Source organism: Cucurbita maxima, unplaced genomic scaffold (assembly GCF_002738345.1).
Source record: "Cucurbita maxima cultivar Rimu unplaced genomic scaffold, Cmax_1.0 Cma_Scf00013, whole genome shotgun sequence".
NCBI lineage: Eukaryota > Viridiplantae > Streptophyta > Magnoliopsida > Cucurbitales > Cucurbitaceae > Cucurbita > Cucurbita maxima.
Genome location: NW_019272029.1, coordinates 2810633 through 2835240, shown reverse-complemented (window position 1 = coordinate 2835240; position 24608 = coordinate 2810633). Strand labels below are relative to the sequence as shown.

At 35.9% G+C, this 24608-nt stretch overlaps 5 protein-coding genes across 8 annotated transcripts; 2 read left to right on the top strand and 3 right to left on the bottom strand.

Annotated features, from left to right (window-relative positions):
- Nucleotides 1-209: 209 nt before the first annotated feature.
- LOC111488041 (PX domain-containing protein EREX-like) lies at nt 210-5343 on the bottom strand. Its single transcript, XM_023135622.1, has 9 exons — nt 4909-5343; nt 3696-3806; nt 3397-3495; nt 3159-3245; nt 2858-2966; nt 2402-2682; nt 2024-2266; nt 667-888; nt 210-579 (listed from the first exon to the last, which is right to left on the bottom strand). The coding sequence occupies exons 1-9, from the start codon at nt 5170-5172 to the stop codon at nt 346-348; spliced, it is 1650 nt and encodes a 549-aa protein (XP_022991390.1). The 5' UTR covers nt 5173-5343; the 3' UTR covers nt 210-345.
- LOC111488039 (putative pentatricopeptide repeat-containing protein At3g15930) lies at nt 5309-8200 on the top strand. Its single transcript, XM_023135618.1, has 2 exons — nt 5309-5386; nt 5960-8200. The coding sequence occupies exon 2, from the start codon at nt 5994-5996 to the stop codon at nt 8178-8180; it is 2187 nt and encodes a 728-aa protein (XP_022991386.1). The 5' UTR covers nt 5309-5386; nt 5960-5993; the 3' UTR covers nt 8181-8200.
- Nucleotides 8109-9700, bottom strand: LOC111488042. Of its 3 annotated transcripts, XR_002719152.1 has the most exons (4): nt 9521-9700; nt 8587-9405; nt 8343-8505; nt 8109-8243 (listed from the first exon to the last, which is right to left on the bottom strand). XR_002719152.1 is itself a non-coding variant. In XM_023135623.1 (2 exons), the coding sequence occupies exon 2, from the start codon at nt 9352-9354 to the stop codon at nt 8395-8397; it is 960 nt and encodes a 319-aa protein (XP_022991391.1). In that variant the 5' UTR covers nt 9355-9405; nt 9521-9699; the 3' UTR covers nt 8267-8394. The 3 variants fall into 3 exon arrangements, 1 of the variants encoding a protein (XP_022991391.1); XR_002719151.1 differs by having other exon boundaries at nt 8343-9405; nt 9521-9699; XM_023135623.1 differs by lacking the exon at nt 8109-8243 and having other exon boundaries at nt 8267-9405; nt 9521-9699.
- Nucleotides 9701-10458: 758 nt separating this feature from the next.
- On the bottom strand, nt 10459-13718 carry LOC111488040 (protein FAR1-RELATED SEQUENCE 6-like). 2 transcript variants are annotated; one of them, XM_023135620.1, is made up of 2 exons: nt 13511-13718; nt 10459-12737 (listed from the first exon to the last, which is right to left on the bottom strand). In XM_023135620.1, the coding sequence occupies exon 2, from the start codon at nt 12721-12723 to the stop codon at nt 10720-10722; it is 2004 nt and encodes a 667-aa protein (XP_022991388.1). In that variant the 5' UTR covers nt 12724-12737; nt 13511-13718; the 3' UTR covers nt 10459-10719. The 2 variants fall into 2 exon arrangements, with proteins under 2 accessions (XP_022991388.1, XP_022991389.1); XM_023135621.1 differs by lacking the exon at nt 13511-13718 and adding an exon at nt 13141-13497.
- Nucleotides 13719-14862: 1144 nt separating this feature from the next.
- Nucleotides 14863-20687, top strand: LOC111488487 (haloalkane dehalogenase 2). The gene is made up of 11 exons (XM_023136242.1): nt 14863-15208; nt 15732-15807; nt 15878-15963; nt 17958-18051; nt 18143-18219; nt 18357-18484; nt 18765-18836; nt 19103-19173; nt 19843-19918; nt 20187-20330; nt 20405-20687. Exons 1-11 carry the CDS (start codon nt 14909-14911, stop codon nt 20442-20444), a joined length of 1164 nt encoding a protein of 387 aa, XP_022992010.1. The 5' UTR covers nt 14863-14908; the 3' UTR covers nt 20445-20687.
- The last annotated feature ends 3921 nt before the right edge of the window (nt 20688-24608 follow it).

The window sequence follows — 24608 nt, the reverse complement described above, 5'->3', positions numbered from 1 at the left end:
ATCCAAACATGAAGAACCAAAACATATAATTTATTTTCATTTTATTTATACATAAATAAAATTTTATTCAAACTCCACGTTGAAAAACATTATCTTCTTAGCTCGAGGTAAAAGCGAGATTTTAAAATTTGATGAAAAAACTACAAATTTATATAAAAAAAATCATACAAATGTATTTAAATTAATGGATAAACATCTTAACCTATGAAAATAAATATTAAGTTTACATTACTAATGTTCTGTTGATATATTTTTATAAGTTAAAATGAAAATGTCAATTCACGCTCCAATATCTATCAAGAACATTCTCCCATTTTTTGGGAATCTCTTCCTCTAAAAACGTGTTTAGAACAACAGTTCTTCCTGGACAGATTCATCTTCATCTTTCTCAGTGATCCCTTTTGCACTTAGAGCACAACGGATGACAGAGTTCACCTGCATCCTTAATCGGGCATTTTCGACGAACATGTTCGCTAGTACATTCCTTAATACTTTGTCACCTGCCCCTTCATCAGTTCCATTTGGAGTAGCTGATCCAGCCATGCCATCGGCTTCGGCATCACGTGCGAGCAGCTTTGCCTGGTTGTACGTACCAAAATATGTGACATTCAGGATCATCAAGGTGTTCATAATGCAAATACATTTAAATGGAAACAAAAGAAGTACCTCTGCTAAAAGAAGGCTAATGAGATTATCAGATGTTGCCAACAGTTCTATAGCATCATCAGCTGTTGGTGCCGATTCGAGAATTAGTTTATCTTCCTCCTCGACGAAAAAGTCGACACTAGAGTCTTTAAGGCGGCATTGAAGAAATTCGTAATCGTGCAGAAGCTTTTGATTAGCAATATCAGCTTGCTCCATTCTATGTTTTTCAGGTTGAAGTAGCCTCTAAAGAAAACAGAGCAAATACTACATGTTATCAGAGAAGGCAAATACACATTACATACAAAGGCTGGGGGAAACTAAACCAAAATAAGCTTCTGAGATCACCGAAACAGTTTGCATCTTAGTCACTGACATTGGACACCCAAAAGCTACCAATAATTCCTTTATCTATGCTTATGCATTGGTCCGCCATCGTTTCGTTGCTTCTCCTCAAAATCTATAGAGGAAGCATCGTGTAATAGTCCAAGCCCATCACTAACAGATATTGTCGATTTTGACCCGTTATGTATTGCCATCAGCTTCATAATTTTAAAACGAATCTACTAGGAAGAGAGATTTCCACACACTTATAAGGAGTGTTTCGTTCCCCTCTCCATCTAATGTGGGGATCTCACAATCCACCCTCCTTGGGATCCCGCGTCCTCGCTGGCAGACCGTCCAGTGTCTAGCTCTAATACCATTTGTAAAAGCACAAGCCCACTACAAGCAGATATTGTCCGCTTTGGCTCGTTATGTATCGCCGTTAACCTCATGGTTTTAAAACGCGTCTATTAGGGAGAGGTTTCCACACCCTAATAAGGAATGTTTCATTCCCCTCTCCGACTGATGTGAGATCTCACAATTCATTCCCCCTGGGGTCCAGCGTCCTTGTTGGCACACCACTCGGTGTCTGGCTCTGATACCATTTGTAATAGAGCCCAAACATACCACTAGCAGATATTGTCCGTTTTAACCTGTTACGTATCGCCGTCAACCTCACGGTTTTAAAACACGTCTACTAGGGAGAGGTTTCCACACCCTTATAAGGAATGTTTTGTTTCCCTCTTCAACCGATGTGGGATCTCAAATTCAACTATAACCTTTTTCGGGAAAGTTTCGTGTCGCAACATCCTCTCATAGATTAAAAAATATCTGTTTTAAGTTATAATCGTCAACTCGATGCACATATGATTCCCCCTATTCTACATTAAACTCGCAACCAAGCTTCAAATAATTTCCCACTTAAAAGGCCTTACGCCGCAAGAACCACGAAATTGGTCACGAATTAGCAGACAGGTTACACAGAACGTCGGTGTTAAATTTTAACCAGCTAACAGTATAAAACTAGGAACCTACATGGTGAAAAGGAGAATCTTACCTCTAATCCTGATTTCTCTTCCATCAATTGGCTGCACTCCTGCTTCAAGTCTATCTGAGCACCTCGAAGAGATTTAATTTCATTGACAAACAACTCGACGTCGGATTTTGATTTTATCACAAACTCTTCATATTGTTTTTGCAAGTACTGGAGCTGTTCTCTTGAAGCATCCAACTCTTGCATCAAAACTTTGTTCTCCTCTAAAATTGACATCATTGTTGATTCTGTGGGCACTTGTTCATCCTGGAAAAAGATCAAGGCATTTACTTAGCCGTTTGAAACCCGACGATGAGATCAAAAGAAGTAAATAAGAGATTTATGACCAAAAAAGAGGAAAACCTAAAGCAAATAAATGGCCCACAATCAAATCACCCACACCTTTGTTGCAAGGAATTGTTTCTCAGACACTTCTTGGTTCGATCTTACTACAAGATTTTCCATGTCTGTTCGAGCTTTTTCCAGCGCAGGTTTATCGATTTCCAATTCTACACCCTCGTTATCTCCATGTCTTGGAGCTACAAGTTCAGGTTCCACATAACACGCATCATCATGTGGACTGGAGGCAACAGAAGAAGCAGCAGCAATAGAAATAGTTGAGCTTGTTAGCGTAATATTAGAAGAAACCTCCTTCGATATCTGGGGATTAACATCACTGAAAACTGAAAAATTAAAACACAACGAGTCAGCTACTGGTTAACATACAACGTTAATAGATGATCATAATTGACCGAACATGTCTAACATGTTCACTTAAATCATTTGTGGTTATTCAAGTTTTTATTTCTAAACTTCCTTTCCCGTATGTCAGCGAGCATGCAACCATATGACACCTACATGATCTCACCGCAGCTTCGAGTTCAAGAAAATTTGCCACTGGAACACTTCTTGATACGTCGATGTCTGACAGCATCTTTTCCATCCATTCCTCCAAGGAAGACTTCCGCTGCAATGAAATAATATAGGCATTTTAGAATATTCTCGTTTCCTTGATTTGATAAGTCGTCATATTTATCATGCACAATTGTCGGTCATACGTTGTACATCTTCATACTTGATTAAACAGTTTTCGCCTTCAGGAATAAAATAAAAAATAATAATAATAATAATTGAACCTTAAGATTCATTTACTACTTACCTCGTCATAAAAGGCGCTGTTTTTCATTCTCAAAACCTTTTTTGGGGGAGCTGGAGGCAATTGTTTCTTAGGCAATACTTTTTTGAGCTACAAAAGATAATGAAGAGCACAGATAGATTAAAAACATGGTTAAAGATGAATCTGTTTTTATAAATTACAGTAACGCCTAAAATTAATATAAGTAGTACATGACGAGGAACAGTAACAATTTTAAGAAACAGAATATAATAAATGTTACCTCGTAAAATAGCTCTAGAAACTCGTTAAATCTTCTTGATATCTCTCTTGTAGAATAGTTACCTTCTGGAGATTGCAATCCAACTTGAACCGTGTAAAACTGTAAATTTTGTAAAGCATAAGATAGAAATCATAAAGCTTCTTTAAATATTGAGCAACACAGCCATGTTCGGAGGAAGAACGCCTAACTTCTTCAAGCAATTTACATATATATCTATCTTTAAAAAAAAAAACCGCACACGTATATCAATGCCTAATATTTCTGCATTCAAAGACAAACAACAGAAACATGGAAATTACCACCACAGGTTCTGAACCATTTGATTTCGGAATTGTAGTCCATGAAGGAATTGTGACACAGTAACTCCATCCAGTGAGCGGATCGTGAGGCCACACCGTGCCCTGTCCATCCTTTTTTTTTTTATAAAGAAACATTAAACGTTTCAATGATATAATAAGAAAACACTCCTGAGCATGAAGGAGCTAAGAGCCCAGAATAATCACTTCCAATTAGTAAATATAAAAAGACAATAAACGCAAAGTAATTTGATAGAGTGCTAGCAGGGCCCAACACAATCTGCGCTACTAACATTAGAAACTTAAGGATTATTTCCAACCAAAACTAGTTCATAGTATCATGGAACAAACACAAGGAAAGCTACCATTTAAATCCTAAACTTGAAACAAATTCTTCCATCCTGGGCAGGCAGAACTACGTTTGAGAGAGAGTGGAACAGCCCAAGCCCACCGCTAGCAAATATTGTCCCCTTTGGACTTTCCCTTTCCGATTTTCCCTCAAGGTTTTTAAGACGTGTTTGCTAAGGAGAGGTTTTCACACCCTTGTAAAGAATGTTTCGTTCCCATCTCCCACCAATGTGAAATCTCAGAGAGAGAGAGAAGAAAAACAGCTAATCTTCCATGTTTACAAGTACAACTACTTGCGTCTTATAAAATGTATATAGATAACAAAGAATTGACCCAAAACCCCCTGAATAGGGCATATCAAATCAAACTCAAAGCCCTGACTATAACAAGCCATGGTCCGTGGACGATATATCATTTTTAGGAAGTTCCCACAGCACAAACCCCAAGTCCCCCAACTAAGATCGCGCACGAAAGCAGAGCAGCGTCGATCAACATCCTAATAACATCATTTTAGATAGCAAGCAGCAGTGCGGTTCGATATCAAAGATATTTAGCTTTTGCAAGAACCCCAGTATGAAATTCATGAACAACTAAATAAAGACATTATCAATTCATCCACAATGTTATACACGGCCTATGGAAAAAGAATAATCAGCTCCAATCATATTGAAACTACCACCGAACTAATAAAAACCCCAACGGAGGAATTTTAACGAAGATACAAATATGTAATTCAGGACCATACTCATAATTCAAAAACCGAAGCTATGAATAATAAAGGCAACACCCAAAAGAATTTTAAAAAAAAAAAAAAAAAAAAAAANCCCAAAAAAATTTAAAAAAAAAAAAAAAAAAAAAAAAACAGTACCCATTTCTGAGGAGGGGGACTCCAGTCCATTCCCAGTGGAAGAGGCGACGATCCGTCATGCCGGCGATTGGGGGGACTGCCGCCGGGCATTTCGCGATTATTCCTTGCAGCCCAGCTAGAACGGTAAACGTCGTCGTCTTCATTGAGGAAAGCAGTTGAAGAAATAGCGGAGGGAACGGTATGGCGAGAGAAGGGCTCGCCGTACGGTTCGGAGAAGCCAAAATTATAATCCAACACAGACAGGTCGTGAGCGTAAAGATTCATTTCCTATGAATTTGTTGTTACAGAGTGGCTCCGCAGCCGAAGATCGCCTGAGAATCGAATTGGCGCCAAATTTTCATGCAACCCCCCGAGGTTGCCTCCGGAATCGTTTCCGTACTCGGAGTCGGGAATAGGCTTTGACCGCTGCCTCTGGGTGGTTTTTTTACAACTTTCTCCCCAACGATGATGAAGAAAATGGGGGAAATTGTTTATGCTTCTATAAAAAATATATATATATATAAAAACCCGCAAAAAAAAATGATATAAAATTTCATAAATAATTTTTAAATTTAATAAAACTCTCATAATTAATCCATAATAATTTTATTATACAAATTAAATTATTTAAGAGAATTTTATCAGATTTTAAGGATGAGTTAGAACTTTTAAACTAAAATTACTAAATCATTCATTTATATTATTACTTCAAAATTCTGGAATCAAAATTATTTTTAACCTAATAATAATTAAATTTTTTTAATTTTTAAATTATTTCAACTAAATTGCTCAATAAACTAAATTAAAATTTATGGACTAATATACATTAGACGCAGTAAAAATCAATTAACTACGATAATATTAATTTTAAATTTTGATAATTATACTCTCTCAAAAACTTTGTTTAAAAATTTTCAATTTAGCTTTTAAAAATTTGAAATTTTTCTAATTTACCTAGTATAATGATCAATAAATGAAATAAAGTTTAGAAAATGAAAAAAAAAATACAATCAGCTAATTTTAAAATTTATTAAAAGAAATAAATTAGTAAGAAACGTGGCACATGCCATCCCCGGTGCGTTTCAGGACTGGGCTGCATCATCGACATGTTCACAAAATTGAAGCAAATGGCCACCATAGCCTGCACAGCTTCAAAGCCCCTCTCTTCAACCACCCACCCTCTAATCTCTCTTCTCGAGATCTGTGAATCCATGGACCAGCTTCAACAAATTCACTGTCGAGCAATCAAAACAGGTCTCGCTGCCAATCCAGTTCTTCAAAACAGAGTTATGGCCTTTTGTTGTACCCACGAATGCGGTGACTTGAAATATGCTCGTCATCTGTTTGATGAAATGCCTGAACCGAATTTGTTCATCTGGAACACCATGATCAGAGGCTACTCCCGGTTGGATTCTCCTGAGCTTGGAGTTTCTTTGTACCTGGAAATGCTGAGGAGAGGTGTTAAGCCTGATAATTACTCCTTCCCTTTTCTGTTCAAGGGATTTACAAGAGACATTGCATTGCAATGTGGAAGAGAGCTTCATGGCCATGTTCTGAAGCATGGGCTGCTGTCTAATGTCTTTGTTCACACTGCTTTGGTGCAAATGTATCTTTTGTGTGGCCTACTGGACACGGCTCGTGGGGTCTTGGATGCTGGTTCTAAGGCTGATGTAATTGCTTGGAATATGATGATTGCTGCTTACAATAAAGTTGGGAAGTTTGAGGAATCAAGAAGACTTTTTCTTGGTATGGAGGAAAAACAAGTGCTGCCCACAACGGTGACCCTTGTTTTAATCCTTTCAGCTTGCTCCAAATTGAAGGATTTCAAAACTGGGAAGCACGTTCATAGTTGTGTGAACAACTGCAAGGTTGAGAGCAATTTGGTTCTTGAAAATGCTCTGATTGATATGTATGCTGCCTGCGGGGAAATGGATTCTGCCCTTGGGATTTTCAGAAATATGAACAACAAAGATATCATATCTTGGACGACCATTGTATCTGGGTTTACCAACTTGGGAGAGATTGATGTTGCTCGGAACTACTTCGACCAAATGCCTGAGAAAGACTGTGTTTCATGGACTGCCATGATTGATGGATACCTCCACACGAACCGATTCAAGGAAGCATTCGACTTATTCCGCCATATGCAAGCAACCAGTGTAAAGCCTGATGAGTTCACTATGGTCAGTATTCTGACTGCTTGTGCACAGCTAGGGGCCCTGGAGTTGGGAGAATGGATAAAGACTTATATCGACAAGAACAAGATCAACAATGATGCATTTGTTAGAAATGCTTTAATAGACATGTACTTCAAGTGTGGAAATGTTGACAAAGCAGAAAGAGTATTCAGAGAGATGCACCAGAGAGACAAGTTTACCTGGACAACCATAATAGTTGGCCTTGCAGTTAATGGCCACGGTGAGAAAGCTCTTGATATATTTTCTAAAATGCTAGAAGCTTCAATTTTACCAGATGATGTTACGTACATTGGAGTTCTTTCTGCCTGTACTCACACAGGCATGGTCGATAAAGGACGAGAGTTTTTTCTTAGCATGACAACCCAACATGGTATTGAACCCAATATAACACACTATGGTTGTCTGGTTGATCTTCTTGCTCGAGCTGGTCGTCTAAAAGAAGCCCATGAAGTTATCAAGAACATGCCAATAGAACCCAATTCAATTGTCTGGGGGGCTCTTCTAGCTGGTTGTAGAGTTCATAGAGAAGCCAATATGGCCGAAATGGTTGCAAAGCAGATTCTTGAGTTGGAGCCTGAGAATGGTGCAGTCTATGTTCTCCTGTGTAATATATATGCAGCTTGCAAGAGATGGAATGACCTGCGAGACCTGAGACAGATGATGATGGACAAAGGAATCAAGAAAATACCTGGTTGCAGTTTGATAGAGATGAACGGCACAGTTCACGAATTCGTAGCTGGGGACCGGTCACACCCTCAAACCAAAGAAATTGATGTTAAGCTAGAAAAAATGACCCAAGACCTGAAATTTGCAGGGTATTCACCAGATATCTCAAAAGTGTTCCTTGATATAGCAGAAGAGGATAAAGAGAATTCAGTCTTTCGTCACAGTGAGAAGCTGGCCATTGCTTTTGGACTCATTAATTCACCGCCTGGGGTCACAATTAGAATTGTGAAGAACCTTAGAATGTGCCTGGATTGTCACAGTGTAGCAAAGTTGATCTCAAAGGTGTATGATAGGGAAGTAATTGTTAGGGACAGAACCAGATTTCACCATTTCAAACATGGTTTATGTTCGTGTAAAGATTACTGGTGATGGCGTTGAGTTCTTGAATCAACAACCTCCGCCCTCCCTCTCTAGTCTATTTCTAGCTGTTTACTGAGATCGAAATTCACAAGTAATTGACCAAAGTATTTGTATTCAAGAAGAACTCAAACATTTCCAACTGACCACAGAAAAAAATTCAAGATGTCTTACATTTGGCATTAACATAGATTCATAACGTCAAATGAGAGAAGTTAATCAGAATTCAACTGGTTCCAGGGTCAAGAACAGGAAGCCGGCAATGTAGACTGATTGATTTATCAGTCTGCCGAGAGCCGGGAATGAAGAACTGAAATATCACAGTCAAGCAGGCGCCCTGAGGAGCAATGCCATAGAAAGTGCAATCTGGCTTGGCCAAGTGATACTGAAGACTCTTGGCAAAGTGCTTCACACTCACCTGTACAGATTGAGCATCCCCCCTCGATATTGCTCTGGTTGATCTAGTCTGAGCACTTAGATTTTGATCTTCAGCTGGAGCATTTGCTTGTTCCCCTATAACAAATAACTTTCGATACTCAGCACCAAGAGTGATCAACGTTGTGAAAATCTGCACATGTAAATCTCCATACTTGCTTATGGAGACATTCAGCAAATCCCCAACATTCTTCATTCGATCCACAAAGTTCTGCAACTGGTTAAGATCAGGAACCTGCACAAGCGTCTGAGGCAAATCCTGTGCCATATCTAGAGCAGTTTGAAGTTCAAGAACTTGACCTCTTGACATAGGCTTTGAGATTGGTACATCCTGAATGACAGCAGATTTGTAACCTTTAGTCTCAAATGTAAGGAAAGGCATTGATTGGGTGCAATTCAGAGGCAACTTCTTCACCAACTTAATTTGGAGTCGATTCGCTGTTGGACCATTACCAAACTCAGAACAAATGCTAACACTACTACGAACTGCACGGTGGAGAAGCGAAATGTCTATGGCAAACGCAATACGATCATCGTTCTGGCTGGAGATTCGGTAGTCATCAAACAGAGCTTCTTTACGAAACTGAGCAATTGATTGAATTCCATCACCATTTAGGAGATTATGCAGGAAGATGACATATTCTCTTGTCAAATAGAGATGGCATATTTTGCCCATCTTGTCTAGGGCAGGTAGAAATCTCTTCTCCAGGAGATTTACCCCATTATCAGTCAGATATGCCTTAAACTTCATTTCTCAATCCACTAGTAGGTCTTTCTTTCCGCAAATTTCAAAAGTAAATGACTGAAACAATAGTAATGATATAGAAACTCAGGATCAAAACCTTTTCTTAGATGGTGCTTTCTTTCAGTGGATCGTTTTCTTGGAAAGCAAACGGGAAGTATAGAACAGAACGTACCTTGAGAGCAGAGGCTATGGCGGTCAGTAAGTAACTTCTCTGGTAGAGGAATCGAGACGCGAGCTTGAGGAGAAGGACTAGGAGCTCTGCAAAATTCGCGCCGAAGTGACCGAAATTCAGCGGGTTTTCACCTTGCTTCCCGCTTCATCTTTCCCCTCTTTCTTATGAATCCCGCCCATTATAGAAAGATCTTTTTTTTTTCTTTTTTTTTTCCCCCTCAAATTTTCTCATTTTTAAATTAGAAAGTATTTAAAAGTCCAAATTTCAAAACTATAGTAAACATTTTTAAACTTTAAGGAAAATACGAAAATTCGATAAATATATATATATATATATATATATATATATATAGACATTTTGAAAGTTTTTTTTTTTTTTTTTTTGTATGAAAATATAATTTTAAAAAAAAACAAAGGTGTATTTCAGCTATTTTTTAATAAATTTTAAATTTAGTATTTTTAATAATTTTTACCAAAAATTATCAAATAATGGTAATAATTTTCCTGCAATAAATTATTTTATGCGAACAAATTTCTATAATTTATTGATAGAAAAAATTAACCATAAACTAAAAATATGAGCTATTTTAAAATTTTATTGAAAGTATATATACCAATTAAAATCAAACAAATTTTAAAAAGACTAAAATGATATTTAAATTTTTATTTTATTTTTTTTAATATTGTCGCGGTATACTCTTAAATTATTCTATCAATGGAGCTAATTTTTTTCATTTAAAATTAAATTCAACTTCTAACAAAGTAATATTGACATATTTTATTTTTAAGTTAATAAATATAACACACTAATAAAATAATTCGATTTATAAGAAAAATTCATTATTTGAACTATGCTATAAAATGTTCCATTCATAAAACAAGCTGACATGTACTCGTTTCTTCTTCTTATTGAGGTTAAGATATTTGAATATTCATATCTCAAATATTAAAATTGGAACTTCTACTAGAACATTAAAGCTTCCAATCTCATCAGCAACCCCCCTTTATTTTAAACCTCAGCCCATTCTTCTTACTTTCAATACCCCTCCAAGTTCGTAGAGGACATAAACAGGCAAATGATTCAGAAAAGAGTGAAGAAGACTTTACACTGATTCACAGTAAAAATTCCGTATCAATGGTATAGCAACAACTATTTCTATCTAGACGAGCATGTCGTATCGATCGAGCTTCAGTCGGAGTTTACTCATGCTTCTCTTCTCTTACTGTTTCATGAACCCTACTTAATGATTCCTCAAACGCTTGCAATGCAGCCTTGTAATGGTCAAGAGAAATCACCCCTTCTTCTACAACTTGTAAGGCACTTTTGTACAACTGATTGAACCATCGCACACGCTCGGAACCATCGACAATATCGGTTTCGTGATCTGGAACATACAATCTCTTATAATCCTTTTTCCATCGGGATAACACGTATCTAGAAGGAATCTCCTCGACCCCGTTGAAATTAAGTACACATAACGCATGTCGACATAGATATCCATAGAAGTTAAAGCAACTGCATATACAACGAACCTCGCCTGCGGTTCTGTTGTAAAGAACCTCGTATTCTCGAATCTCCCTCCTATTGCCCTCGCTCACTATGCGTTCCTTCACCAAGAATATGACCAACGGACCGTCGACTTGGAACTGTGTCGTGCTGAAGCATGAATACATTTCTTCAACTTCGAACTGGAATTTTGTGAATATTTCTCTTGTAAACGCTTTTGAGAGCTGCAACTCAAAAGAACATCTTGTTTTTAAAGTGGGGGAAGAGTTTCTTGATTCTATATCAGCAGATGCCTCTTCCTTGTGCTTCTTTTGTAAAGCTAATTCATACTTGTCGAGAAATTCTTTCAATGGGGTTTGTTTGTGAACATACTTATCAAAGAAAGGATTTAGTTTCTCCCCTCGACCCATGGCAGACATACCAGCAAAAAATGTGTCTTTCAAATAAACAGGAGCCCACTGGCCTCGGTCTTCGAATAGCGATCTAAGCCATTCGTGATCGCCAATTCCAAATCGTTGGATCATGAATCCCCAAGCAGAGTCAAATTCAATCACTTTCAGAGTTTCATAAACTGCTTTATTAAATGCCTTCTTGATGGCATCATAGTTCCTCAATCCTCCAAGCTTCTCAGGCACTTTCTTCATGATATACGACAAGCCAAAGCGATGTTGAGACTTCGGCAATACCTCAGTAATCGCAGCTTGCAAATGCCTGCACCTATCTGTAATAATCGTTTGAGGAGAGCGGCCCGACATACACGACAGCCAAGCTCTAAATAACCAAGTATAAGACTCTGTTGTCTCACCAGCCAAGAGGCCACAACCAAGCAGCACTGACTGACCGTGGTGATTTATTCCAACAAATGCGACAAGGGGAATCTCATATTTATTAGACAAATATGAGTTGTCAAAGCAAATGACATCACCAAAAAAAGCACACGCAGCTCTTGATCGAGCGTCGACCCAAATCATATTACGCAGGCGCCCCTCGTCATTGAGATCCATCGAGTAATAGAAGTTTGGGTTAGTTAACTGCATGCGACATAGGTAGTTATAGATGGCTTGCGAATCACCTTTTTTAAGGTTCAAATGATTTCGATGATCGGGAATAATCCTAACTTTTTTGGCACTAGTATCTGTGGCCACACTACCACCAGCATCGATCACAAGTGCTCGATACAAATTGATAGTTCGATCTTCTGCATCAGAGCTCAACTGTATCTTCCTTTTAGCTCCACCGTTCATCTTCTTCATCGATTTGTAAATCTTAGAACCTAATAAATGGTTATGCTCAAGTGAAACTTCAAGAACCCTCCATCTTTGTGAGTCCATAAGCCTCATCCTTATCATTGCAGGACAACCTGTTCTGGTATCCTTTCTTAATCGGTTAACATCTTTAATTCTTTTGAAACCTTGGCTACTGCAACAAAGTACCGCACCGTACTTTTCCCGACTATTCCGCTTAAACCATGAATTCTTCACTCTAACACGAAAACCAACTTCCTTAGCGTAACAATTATAGTAATTGTAAGCATCCTCATAAGACTCAAATTCCATTCCAACAGCAGGTGCAACAAATTCCTTCCTTCCACGACGGCCATCTAACTCCAAAATTGGAGCATCTTCATTTCCATCTTTATGAATGCCACTGTGTTCCACCTGAGGTGATTGGTCACTGGTAAGAGAGGGTTCTTCCATAATTCATTCAGCCCCTAACAAGAATTAACCGTTTCTTAATCAGCATATGAACAATTACAAAACTAAATGGCTTAAGATTCTGAGGAAGGCAGAGACAGATCGGGAAGACAATAAACAGATTAGGCTCTAATTTTTCAGTAAAGTAAAAATCAAGCCAGCAGCTCGCAGAGATCAAACAAGTATAGAGAGTCAGTTCTTAACAATTATATTAACGAAATCAATCTATTAGGATAATGTACAATGAAGTACTTCAATTTTCAACCATCCTCAATTCCAGGTCTCCATCGGCTCACAAACTAATCAGGTTTCAATGCCATAAAAGTAAACAAAAGAAACTCGTTTCTACAAATTAGGAAGAAATTTTATGTCAAGAGAAACAAAATGATTCAGACAACACGAGAATCTACAAGAAACTACCAGGTAACAAATCGGTTTCTGTGTATCTCAGGTTCCTGAAACATTAAATTAGGGATTTCCTTCCTGCGCCCTGATCACATAAGTTCCAAGCAAATCCACCATTGAAGATTACCAGAAATCAAAACTCAACAACAATCTTGAATCTTATCCTTCAGGTGAAAACAGACAAACATCACAAATCGTCGAATTACCAAATTTTTAACACGAAAAAATAACTTGGTTTCTGTCGTCTCTCAACTTTCCCCTTCCCGCAATGCAATTGTACACAAAAGGAAGTTCAAAATACATCCCGGAAAGAGAATGACAGCATAAAACTAAACCCTGGAAGACAGTTCAAGTAGAGAAAAGAGAGAGGATTGAAGGGAATTACAGAACATTGATGGAGAACGTGAGATCTTGGCCGTAGTCGTAGATAGACGTTGGACGATTCTGAAGCTGTAATCCGAGAAGGAACAACGCCGTCGACCTGAAAACCACGGCGGGTCGGGTCCGGTAAGTATCCGATTTTCTCTATTTTTTTTTTTTTTTTTGTGTACAGTGGATTTCCAACTTTGCCGAGCTCAACCACCGCGATGGAAGCTTCGAAACTATCCTCTTATTCCGGTTTTCCAAGGTTCTAATGCGCTACGGCCATTGATAACATGATCTCGTTGAGCTCGGTTGATCCAACGGCTGTAATAATTGTTTCATGGAATAAGAAGATATAAAGGTCAACCTTATTTAACGTCGTCGTGTAAGTCGAAAGTCTACCCTAAAATTTTTTTTTATTATTTAATAATATATATATATATATTTTTTTTTTTTTTTTTAACTAAATGTATCTAATATATTTATTTTAAAAAAAATGTGTATATATAATGGAATCATAAACGCCACGTAGATATTGTCTGTTTTTATTCGTTACATATCGCAATCAGTCTCACAGTTTTAAAACGCGTTTACTAGAGAGAGGTTTGTATCATCATCAGTCTCACGATTTTAAAACGCATCTACTAGATAGAGGTTTCTCTACTTTTTATAATAAATGTTTCGTTCCTCTCTCAACTGATGTGGGATCTTATGCTTCACCCCTTTAAGGGTTTAGCGTCCTAACTAGCATATCGTCTAGTATCTACCTTTGATACCATTTGTAACAACTCAACCCCACCGCTAGTAGATATTGTCTAATTTGGTTTATCAACGTTAACCTCACAATTTTATAATGCGTCTACTAGGTATAGATTTTTATACTTATATAAAAATAAAAAAATAAAAAAAAAAAGTTCCATCATTATCTCCAAAGATGCCAGATCTCACAAAATTTATTTAAAATTATAAAATTATAAAATAGGTAGAAACTTACGCAAAAGATTTTTTTTTTCAATTAAATCAATTAAATTATTAATTGATTTAATTGAAAAATAGCGATTTCTTTTTTAACAATCAACCACTCAACTAAAAATTGATAATGTATGAAGCCCTAAATTAAAATGTTTAAAATTATCGAGACTAAAATAATACACATTAAAATATATATTTAGCTTATATTAAAAAAATTATTTAGAAAAAAAATGTTATTGATTAAGAAATCATTAAACATTAATTAATGGTTAAGGACCAAACTAAAGATGTTTAAAACATACTTAATTGAAATGTGTAAAGTTACATAAAATATATATTGAACTTTATATTAAAAATAAATATACTGTAAGCATAAAAAAAAGAACAGGACTTAAAAAAAGTCCGTTAAAACCGTTGGTTCACAGCCTCGAAACCTGTCACGGAGCCAATGGCCAGGGTTGTTCTCTCTCAGCCTCTCAGCGTACCGTCGTCTTATCCACTCTCTTCCCTTTCCGCCTCCACAAAATCGTACTACTATTTCACTCCCGCCACCACAAGAATCAGACCGGCAACCGCCGGCGGCAGAATAACTGTCAGTGCCAAGGGCAAAGACGAAACGGGCGAGGCCGACTCTGATTCTCCCGGCTTCAATCCGTTTGGGTTCGTGACAGACAATCCGTCAAGCCGAAGTGCGATTCAACTTCCTGAGAGCCCCGCTGAGGATGGAAATGTCGGGCAGATGCTCTATGTAAGTACGATTCATTTTCCATCGCATCAAAACTAACTTTAAACTAGTGATCTGGTAATCGTCTCGGAAAATTTAATTCCCCGTTCTGTTAATTAATTAGTAAATTGATTGATGAGTTTTTCGGGAAATTACCGATTCAAGCTACGCGTGGAACCGATTTCATCGTGCTTGTCAACTGTCATAATTCGTCTATGACCTGTTGTTCTCTGATTTCTCTTCGCGTTCTTAGGATCGATGTGTTTCATATGTGTATCTCGCTTGTGACTGAGATACCTAATTTTTTTTCTTCTTATGTTCAAGTTGACCATCAATTGAAAATGAGTAGCATATGATCAGGGGATTTGATCTCCAATTTAATGTTTAAAAATTCTATAGAGTTCTTTGTCGAGAAAATCTGTAGGTCATTATGTTGATAACTTGCTTATTTCATCAATCTTCTTGTAGTTTCCAAGGATTTTTCATAATGGCTGAATTTGCATCTCATTGTGCACATTAATCATCTAACATGTGTATCTTTCAATAGAGGATAGAGGACAAGGGAAAGGAATATGGCTCTTACGTCAAATCTGGAAAATTCAGATGGTTTGTTAGAGAGACAGGTATGTCATTTTAGCTACTTCCAAGTTATTTGGTTCAATGATAAACATTGGATATCTTGTGATCATGCAGGGGCCGCCAACAGCCGGCGGGGAACTATAGTCTTCCTTCATGGCGCTCCAACACAATCTTATAGCTATCGAGTTGTCATGAACGAGGTCTTGCTAAACTAGTGTTTAGAATTGCATTAAACTTTCTTGTTATCAAGTTTCCAAAGTCTCAAAACCATGAAACTCATAAGACTGTCAACCAAAGGATCGAGATAGAAAGACTTGTACAGTTCTTCAACCCATTTTGTTACATTTTTTTTTTCTTCTGAGGACTGAAATCTTGGCTGGACTGAGTTTGGATATGGATAGATTGAACATTCACGTTAACTCGTGACCTTATGTTTCTGTAACACAGATATTATCCTCTTTGGACTTTCCCTTTCGAGTTTTCCCTCAAAATTTTTAAAACGCGTATGCTAGAGAGAAGCTTCCACACCCTTATAAAGAACATTTCGTTCTCCTCTCCAACTGATATGGGATCTCACAATCCACCCCCTTTCGGGGCTCAGCATCCTCATTGGCACTCGTTCCTTTCTCCAATTGATGTGGGACCCCCCAATCTACTCCCTTCGGGGTCCAGCGTCCTTGCTGGCACACCGCCTCATATCCACCCCCTTCAGGGCTCAACCTCCTTGATGGCATATCGCCTAGTGTCTGGCTCTGATACCATTTGTAACCGCTCAAGTTCACTACTAACAGAAATTGTCCTCTTTGGACTTTCATTTTCCTTTTCATATATTGTTCTTTATATTTATTACTATTTTCATATCCTTATAATTTATTTGATTATAAATAAAGAACTTTCACACACCATTTAGGTGTGGTGGATTAAGCAAACATTCTCATGGTATCATAGCCCTTTTGGTTTAGCAACCTCGATCCTTTATTTTCAATAGTTTATGAATCCCCTACTCATATTCTTTTCCACCACCACTGTTGGCTTTGACGTCGCAGGGGCAGTCATCATGGCTGTTGCAGGCAGAGCCGATTGATTACTGTTTTACTCTACCCTTTTGACCTCCAAATCATCCTTCGTCATACTGGGTACATACAACCTCACCTTTTCCAACACAATCGATTTTCCCTCAACTAACATAGTGTCTTTCATTTTTTTCACAATCTTCTCTTCATCCTTCACAGAAACCCTAACCTAAACCTATCGACCTTCTGCAGAGATTTACCTTTGGAATCTAGGCGCCGCATTGGCCTCTTCGCCAACCAAGTCGCCGCCTCCCTTCTCGCCAAAATTGGCTTCTTTGCCCACTGTGGCAACTCTTCCGGCTTCAACATTGTCTTTGTCCCTTGCGAGGTTTCCCCTTCTATTTCTTGGGTTAACATATTCTCACTGCAGCCAAGGCAGCATCGTCGCTGAGTGACGATCCCTCTTCATGGGTTAGACATAATCTCGCCGAAGCCAAGGTAGCATCGCCGTTGAGCGACGATCCTTCTATAGTTTTCGATGGGCAAGAAAGTGTTTCTCTACGCCTCCTCCGAACCAGGTTGTTGACATCTTCACGAAAAGTGTTTCTCGACCTCTCTTTAAATTTTTTAGATCTAAGCTTCATGTTCGTTCAAATCAGACGCTTAGCTTACGGGGGGTGTTAAGGATATTTAGTACTAAATTATAGTTTAACATATATGTCATATTTGATATTTTATTATAAGGCAAATATCTATATTTGTCTTTCTTACCATAAGTATCTTTCCATATCCTTGTAATTTATTTGATTATAAGTAGATAACTTTCACACCATTTAGGTGTGGTGGATTAAGTAAACATTCTCACATCTCTTTCGGGGCTCAACCTCCTCGATGACATATCGCCAAGTGTTGGCTCTGATACCATTTGTAACCACCCAAGCCCACTGCTAGCAAATATTGTCCTCTTTGGGTTTTCCCTTTCGAGCTACCCCTTAAGGTTTTTAAAATGGCTAGGGAGAGGTTTCCACACCCTTATAAAGAATATTTCGTTCTACTCCCCAATCGACGTGAGATCTCAACTCTTTATCCGGATATTTCGTTTAAATTATATCTTAGCACTGTTTTTTCTGGGTGAAACTTCACCTTTTTTTTTGTTTCACTTTTTCTGTTGTATTGACTAGTTGTCTGCTCTTGGATTCCACTGCTTTGCTCCTGATTGGATAGGATTCGGTTTCAGTGACAAACCGCAACCAGGATATGGCTTTAATTATACAGGTTTTGCAACTTGTAATCACTCGTTTTATAATAATTAGTAGTTGTTTGATTATATTATTTTGTAGCATATGTGATATTTGCATTGGCACAGAGAAAGAGTACCATGAGGAACTGGATAAACTACTTGATGTGCTCGGCGTCGACTCTCCCTTTAACTTAGTGATTCAGGTTGGATCCGAACTTTTCAGGAAAGATTGTTTCATAGAATGTTAGATATATAGCCAAGCTGACATGATTGTGTCATGAAGTGTACATCCATTCGTATCCTACTGCATTGAATTAAACTTGATCCAATTTTCTTGAAGGGTTTTCTGGTGGGATCATATGGATTGACATGGGCCTTGAAAAATCAGAGCAGGATATCAAAGATATCCATTCTAAACAGTCCATTAACGGTTTCTTCTCCTGTTCCTGGGTTATTTCAACAGCTAAGGTTCAATATGATGATTCTAACTAAGTTTTGACCATGAGTTTTAGAATCTTCATTTAGGGATAGGATGAAAAAACTAATTGAGCCTTCTGAATTTTTTGGTTCCCTTTTAGCTCTGATTTGCTAATGACGCATCTGTCAACTTTTTAGTAATTGTGTAATTTTCTTAATTTTTAATAAGAATCAATCTATTGTTTCACTTCTGATCTTGGAAATAACTTCTTTTTTTTTCTTTTCAAGTTCTTGTTAATGACATGTTTCAGTTTGTTTACTATGCGTATAGGATCCCTCTGTTTGGTGAATTTACATGCCAGAATGCAGTTATGGCAGAACGTTTTATTGAAGCAGGCAGCGCGTATGTATCTAAGAGCATCTTGACACTGGATTGTTCTTATGTTATTACTCACTGTCTTCCTGTGATATAATTCTAACTACAGAGTCGTTATAATCATCATAAATTCACCCCCAAAAAAAAAAAACTGGATTATGTTAAAAACTTAATAAACTTTTATTAGATAAACTATCAAAATGTATATTTAGAGTCTGTTTTGATTAATACACTTTTTTTACACTTAAAAAGTCATTTTAGAAATGTTGACACATTAACTTCTCTGCTTGCAGATACGTATTAAAGCTGGAAAAGGCTGATGTTTATAGACTTCCATACTTGTCCAGTGGAGGACCTGGTTTTGGTACGTACCAAAATCTACATTACTCTTATTAAGCGTAACGGCTCAAGCTCACTGCCAGTAGATATTGTCTTCGAGCTTTTCCTTTCGAACATTCCCTCAAGATTTTTAACACCATTTGCTACCGACGTGGGATCTCACAATCCACCCTCTTCGGTGCCCAGTGTCACAATCGCACTCTTGATGGTAGCGGACTTGCGATTGTGCGGCACTCACTTTCCAAAAGAGTAACAACGGCTCATAGTATATAACTTTTGGTAGGGAGAAATTGACAACTAGTCATATCCCCTATAGTACATTCTAAGGCATTTCATGTATGGCAGGCTTAGACATGATTTTTCCGAAACGTCATACTTCCTATAAATACAAAAGTTTAACACTAGAACATGGAAAGACATAAAGGGTTTGACTTTGTTATGGGCATGCGGCCATAGGCAACACACCTTAGACGAGCATGACCGTGATATCTAGCATCCTCGCTGGCACTCGTTTCTCTTTCCAATCGATGAGGGATCTCACAACCCTCGTTACATAAAGATGCTCTCTTATCAAATAAAACCAGCTAAAATTAGTTTCTTATGACAGAGATCAATTCCCTCGCCCATGAGAAATGATTAAAGTAATCGATCTCCCACGGAAAGTCAGTTTTTCTAATTTCCCTTGTCCTTTCAGCTTTACTTGAAGCAGCAAGAAAAGCTAATTTCAATGATATTCTAAGTCGGATAAGTGCTGGCTTTGCTTCTGGAAGGTCAGTTTTTCTCTTGTCACCTCCTTGTTTTAGCTATTTTTCGATGTTATTATGTGTTTCTCTGAAGTTGTTCTGTTGCTTCATTTATTCTCTGAACAGTGCATTTAAAAAAAAAAACCATCTCCAGAAATGCATGAATGTCAGGCTGTAATAAACTGGTTCATAGACGCGGGTGACTTCTTGTCTGCTGTAATGTCAGGACAAGAAACTAAGCTCCCATGACAAAATCTCATCGTAAATAATTAACAAAAATTCCTGTGACTCACAGATGGGACAAACCAGGTCTTGTTCTATGGGGCATTTCAGACAAGTATCTACCTCAGTCCATTGCAGAAGAGTTCCAAAACCAGAACTCATCAACAATCCGTCTCAAGCTTATTGATGGAGCTGGCCACATGCCCCAAGAGGACTGGTAAACTTCCTCCACTTCATTTGCATCCAACTTTCTCTATACTGTTCTAAGTCTTTGATTATCATCATGAACAGGCCCGAGAAGGTCATCGAGGCTTTGCGGTCGTTTTTCTGAAACTTCCTGGTAATTTTATTGTTCATAAACTTAGTTATTTTGTATTTGTTTGCATTAATGCTTCATCAACCAAGCCTGCATGAATGAATTACTTTATGAATATTTCTTCCTGGTATACCTAGGAAACTAGGGGGATGTTTGGAGGAAAAATCTACATTGTAGGGCGTCCATTTCGAGGAATCTTAGGTGCCTTAATTAACTTCTTTAATTCCTTATATCTCTCTTAAACTAATCTCCACACTATCATACAGCTAGCTACAACCATCCTTCATTTTCTCATACATCTCATACATCTAGCGTATTCATTTTTGGATATTCTAATTTCGTTTCGATTAGTGAATTATTTAGATTCCTTTGGATAATTATCTGATCTCGTTAGGTCGATTCTCATCGTTCATTCTAACTCTTTTTTTGCTTGGGCTTAGAGGTCGGTCTCATTCTTCCTCTTTTTTGAGATTTTCGTAAAAAAAAAAACAGTCAATTAACTAAGACAAAAGTTGGAGTCATCATTTAGTGGATGCCCTAGTTTATAGATATTATTTTCGTTTTGATTAAGGTTATCTACTTTCTACTTATGTTTTTTTTTTTTAACACCAAACCAAAATTTGAAAATTAAAAGAAAAAATATATTTTTTTTAACTAAAAATATAGTTTCTTTAAAGAATATGAAACCAAAATTGAAAAATTGGGAACAAATAGACAATATCCGAAGTTGAGAAGTAAATTAATACAAATTTTAATTTCATGGTTGAGAATATATATTTTAAATTTTAAAAGTAATCTTTAATTAGTAACATTTTAAATACCTCTACTTGTTGCAAGCAAAGGACAAACGTTTGACACGATTTTATTAGGAGAGAAAATGTGACTAATATCGTCAACAATGACCTTTTTGTGTCTAAATTACTTTAGAATCAATTCGAGCATAGTTTAATGGATACAATTACAAACTACCATCATGATTGTGTAACAGTTTAAGTCCATTGCTAGCATAATTGTCCGCTTTGATTCGTTACATATCAGCTTTACAGTTTTAAAACGTGTCTATTACAGACAGGTTTTCACATCCTTATAACGAATATATCGTTTATCTAATCTCACATACAAGCCTATATTAAAGAACTGATACTGCCTAAATACGATTCAACTAATTGATGTATATGATCTTAAACAAAAAGTTGAAAACGGAAATTCAATCAAGACATATAATCTCGAACAAAAAGTTAAAAATTGTTCTGTAATTACCATTTCGGTCGCGAATTACATAACCACATTTAATTACGTTTATAAAGCTTTGTCAAGTACTTTCCCCCTGTCCTGCTCAATTAAATCTTTTGTTTTGTTCTAAAAATTCAACGCATTAGGAGCGTGTGGCTGTTCATACACTCTTAACTTAGGGTTAAAAATAAATAAAACCAATTAGAGGTTGTTTGTATTATTTATTTGGTTTTAATCCTTTAAGCCCCTTACACGTTCTAATGAAATTCCCTAAAAGGGTATTTTCAACAACATTCAAACATTGAGGGTAGGGTTGAAAATTCTCAATTTTTGAAGGGTATAATTGAAAGTATGTTAATTTTATAATATTTATTAAAAATGGGAATATTCAAACTACATATTTAATTAATTTTTTAAAAAATTAACTTTATTATCATATGAATGGAAAAATTATTTAAAATAAAAAATCAATTGGTTCAATAAATTAAGTGCATTTAGTCCTACCGACTCATAATTTCTATATATATTTTTACTCAATTAATTCGTTATTAATTGATTGGTAAATATTAATTCCTAAAATCCCTACTTTCTTTGGTAGCTGCCAAAATAAAAACGTGAATTTTATGGCATTTATTTCCATATCTTTAAAGAGTAGGGTCATAGCATTTACCTAAAAAATATAAATAATTTTTAATATGATATTTAAATTTTCATAATTTTAAATAATATGTTTTTTAATTTTATAATCTTCCATATTTAAAAATTTTACACATCGTAAATACAAAAGCATTTTCAAAAATTTAAAGATATATTAAACGCAAATATATTAATTTAAAGGGGGCACGTGCCCTTCTTGCCCCTACACAATCGCCCATGCATTCATGCTCGTGTAAGTGAGCTACGAGCATAATTGATTTTCTATAAATAAATAAAGTGCTTATAGGTTTAGCTCATTCCTAACGATTTAAATTATTATGCATAATAAATGTCGTGTAAGGACGTTTGAGTTAAAGTATTATTGAATGTGGAGTGGGTAAGATCAAACTATCGGTTGGGTAGTCTTCTCAAGTAACGTGGAAAAAGGAGCATACCGACTTAATGACTGTCAAGATTGTGTGACGGGTTTCTATTCGTATCGAGAAAGAGGTCACAAAAACTCTAGTGTTATAGTACATTCTATTTTTTATGATAAATAAATAAAAGGTAAGAGATATTATCGAAGAATTATAAAATATTAATATCGTTTTTTAAAATATAGTTTTATGATTTAAAAATGAAGCTTGTTTTGGTAGTTTGTTTTATTTTATTTTACTTTTTATGTTATTAAAAGTATTTAAAAAATACATAACAAAAGAATAAAAATAAAAAATAATAAGAAATTGAATTAAGTAATTTGTCATTGATTTACTTATTTTATTTTATTTAATTCAAGCCATTTTACAAATAGTAACAATAATAATAAATGTAAACATTTATTTTTTTATGTATTTATTTAATTTAATCTATTTTATAAAAAAAAAATTAAAAAAATGACGAAATATTATTAGGTAAGCGCCACCAGGCTGAAGCCAAAAAAACGGCCTTTATGTCGTCATCATGTTGTTAATCATTTTTTTAAGTACTTATTAGACCCAAAATAATAATAATAATAATAATAATAATAATAATAATAATAATAAATATTAGATATTGACTAAATTATTACAATAGAGTTGTTTATTTATTTAAATTTAAATTCTTTTGACATATATTAACGTATATTTATGAAATTAATAGAATTGTTGCATTTTTTTAATTTTTATGATTGTAAATTGATTGATCGCTCCGATATTAGAAATTAAACTTTTGAAATAGTAATTAAGGTGTTTTTTTGTTTATTTTTAGTTACGAACAAAGCAAGCAATTAAGGTTTGTTTTTCCAAATGAGATTATATTAATTTGAAACCCATTTCCTCAATTTACCATATAATTAGATTCATAATAGTAAATGTGATAAATAACGAGTCATCGGGCTTTGTTGTTACATATAGAAAATACGAAAAATGCTACAAAAATATATGAAGTATAAGAATACACGAAATAACCCAATTTAATGGAAATTTTGGGAATTTATGTAAAAAAATAATAAAATTATTATTTTACTTGAACGTAAAAACTTACTTGCAATTAACTATGTTAGAGCAATATTTTAGACTGACTTGAAATTTTGAGTTGGTTACCGAGAAACTCGAATAAAGTTTACGATCAAATCTTGAAGTTAGATTTTTAAATTCTTTTATTTTTTTTTAAATTATACTTATCACGATTGATGTTAGGTTAATAACTGAAATATCATAAGATTCAAATATCAAACATTCACGAGTAAGTATGGTTGGGTCGGTTGACTGGGTTGACCCAGTAGAAAAAATGTTAACCCACGAGCTAACCCAAAATTTTACTTAAAAAAAATTCACCCAAATCTAACCTAACGTTTTATGATTTGAGTTAGATAGTCCAATGATATATTTATTAAGTCATATGAACACTATTACATTTCCGTGCATATAAAGGATTATTACTTCATTTCACTTTGATCCATTTTATAACGTGCAGGAAACAACATAGATTTAGAATCAACGAACGACGTGAAGATTGTATAGAGTCAAAATTGGAGAAGATAGGTAATAATAAAGAAATGGGGTTATTAGGTTAAATAAAAAATGTGCTTATTAAGTAATGGAAAAATAATTAATAATAAAAATAAAAAACACATAATTAAGAGAAAAAAAAAAGGACATTGGAGAAAGAGAATGAATTTTGTTTGTTATTAATCCCAAAATTGGGAGAAATATTTTTATGAACGGTCCATAATTCCTTCCGCCTAATTGGTGAGAATATCTAGATGATACAAAACATCCTATACAACAAAAAATGAACGGCTGACATTTCTTGCCGCCACGTGTCACG

What these genes read in the sequence shown, in the direction of transcription:
- LOC111488041 (XM_023135622.1), bottom strand. Translation starts at nt 5,172, where the DNA reads ATGAATCTTTACGCTCACGACCTGTCTGTGTTGGATTATAATTTTGGC. An exon ending in GTCCCCCTCCTCAGAAATGG is followed by an intron (nt 3,807 to 4,908) that starts GTACTGTTTTTT and finishes AAAAAAAAAAAG; the next exon opens with GATGGACAGGGCACGGTGTG. An exon ending in AACAATTCCTTGCAACAAAG is followed by an intron (nt 2,267 to 2,401) that starts GTGTGGGTGATT and finishes ATCTTTTTCCAG; the next exon opens with GATGAACAAGTGCCCACAGA.
- LOC111488039 (XM_023135618.1), top strand. Translation starts at nt 5,994, where the DNA reads ATGTTCACAAAATTGAAGCAAATGGCCACCATAGCCTGCACAGCTTCA.
- LOC111488042 (XM_023135623.1), bottom strand. Translation starts at nt 9,354, where the DNA reads ATGAAGTTTAAGGCATATCTGACTGATAATGGGGTAAATCTCCTGGAG.
- LOC111488040 (XM_023135620.1), bottom strand. Translation starts at nt 12,723, where the DNA reads ATGGAAGAACCCTCTCTTACCAGTGACCAATCACCTCAGGTGGAACAC.
- LOC111488487 (XM_023136242.1), top strand. Translation starts at nt 14,909, where the DNA reads ATGGCCAGGGTTGTTCTCTCTCAGCCTCTCAGCGTACCGTCGTCTTAT. An exon ending in ATGGTTTGTTAGAGAGACAG is followed by an intron (nt 15,808 to 15,877) that starts GTATGTCATTTT and finishes GTGATCATGCAG; the next exon opens with GGGCCGCCAACAGCCGGCGG. An exon ending in ATATGGCTTTAATTATACAG is followed by an intron (nt 18,052 to 18,142) that starts GTTTTGCAACTT and finishes GCATTGGCACAG; the next exon opens with AGAAAGAGTACCATGAGGAA.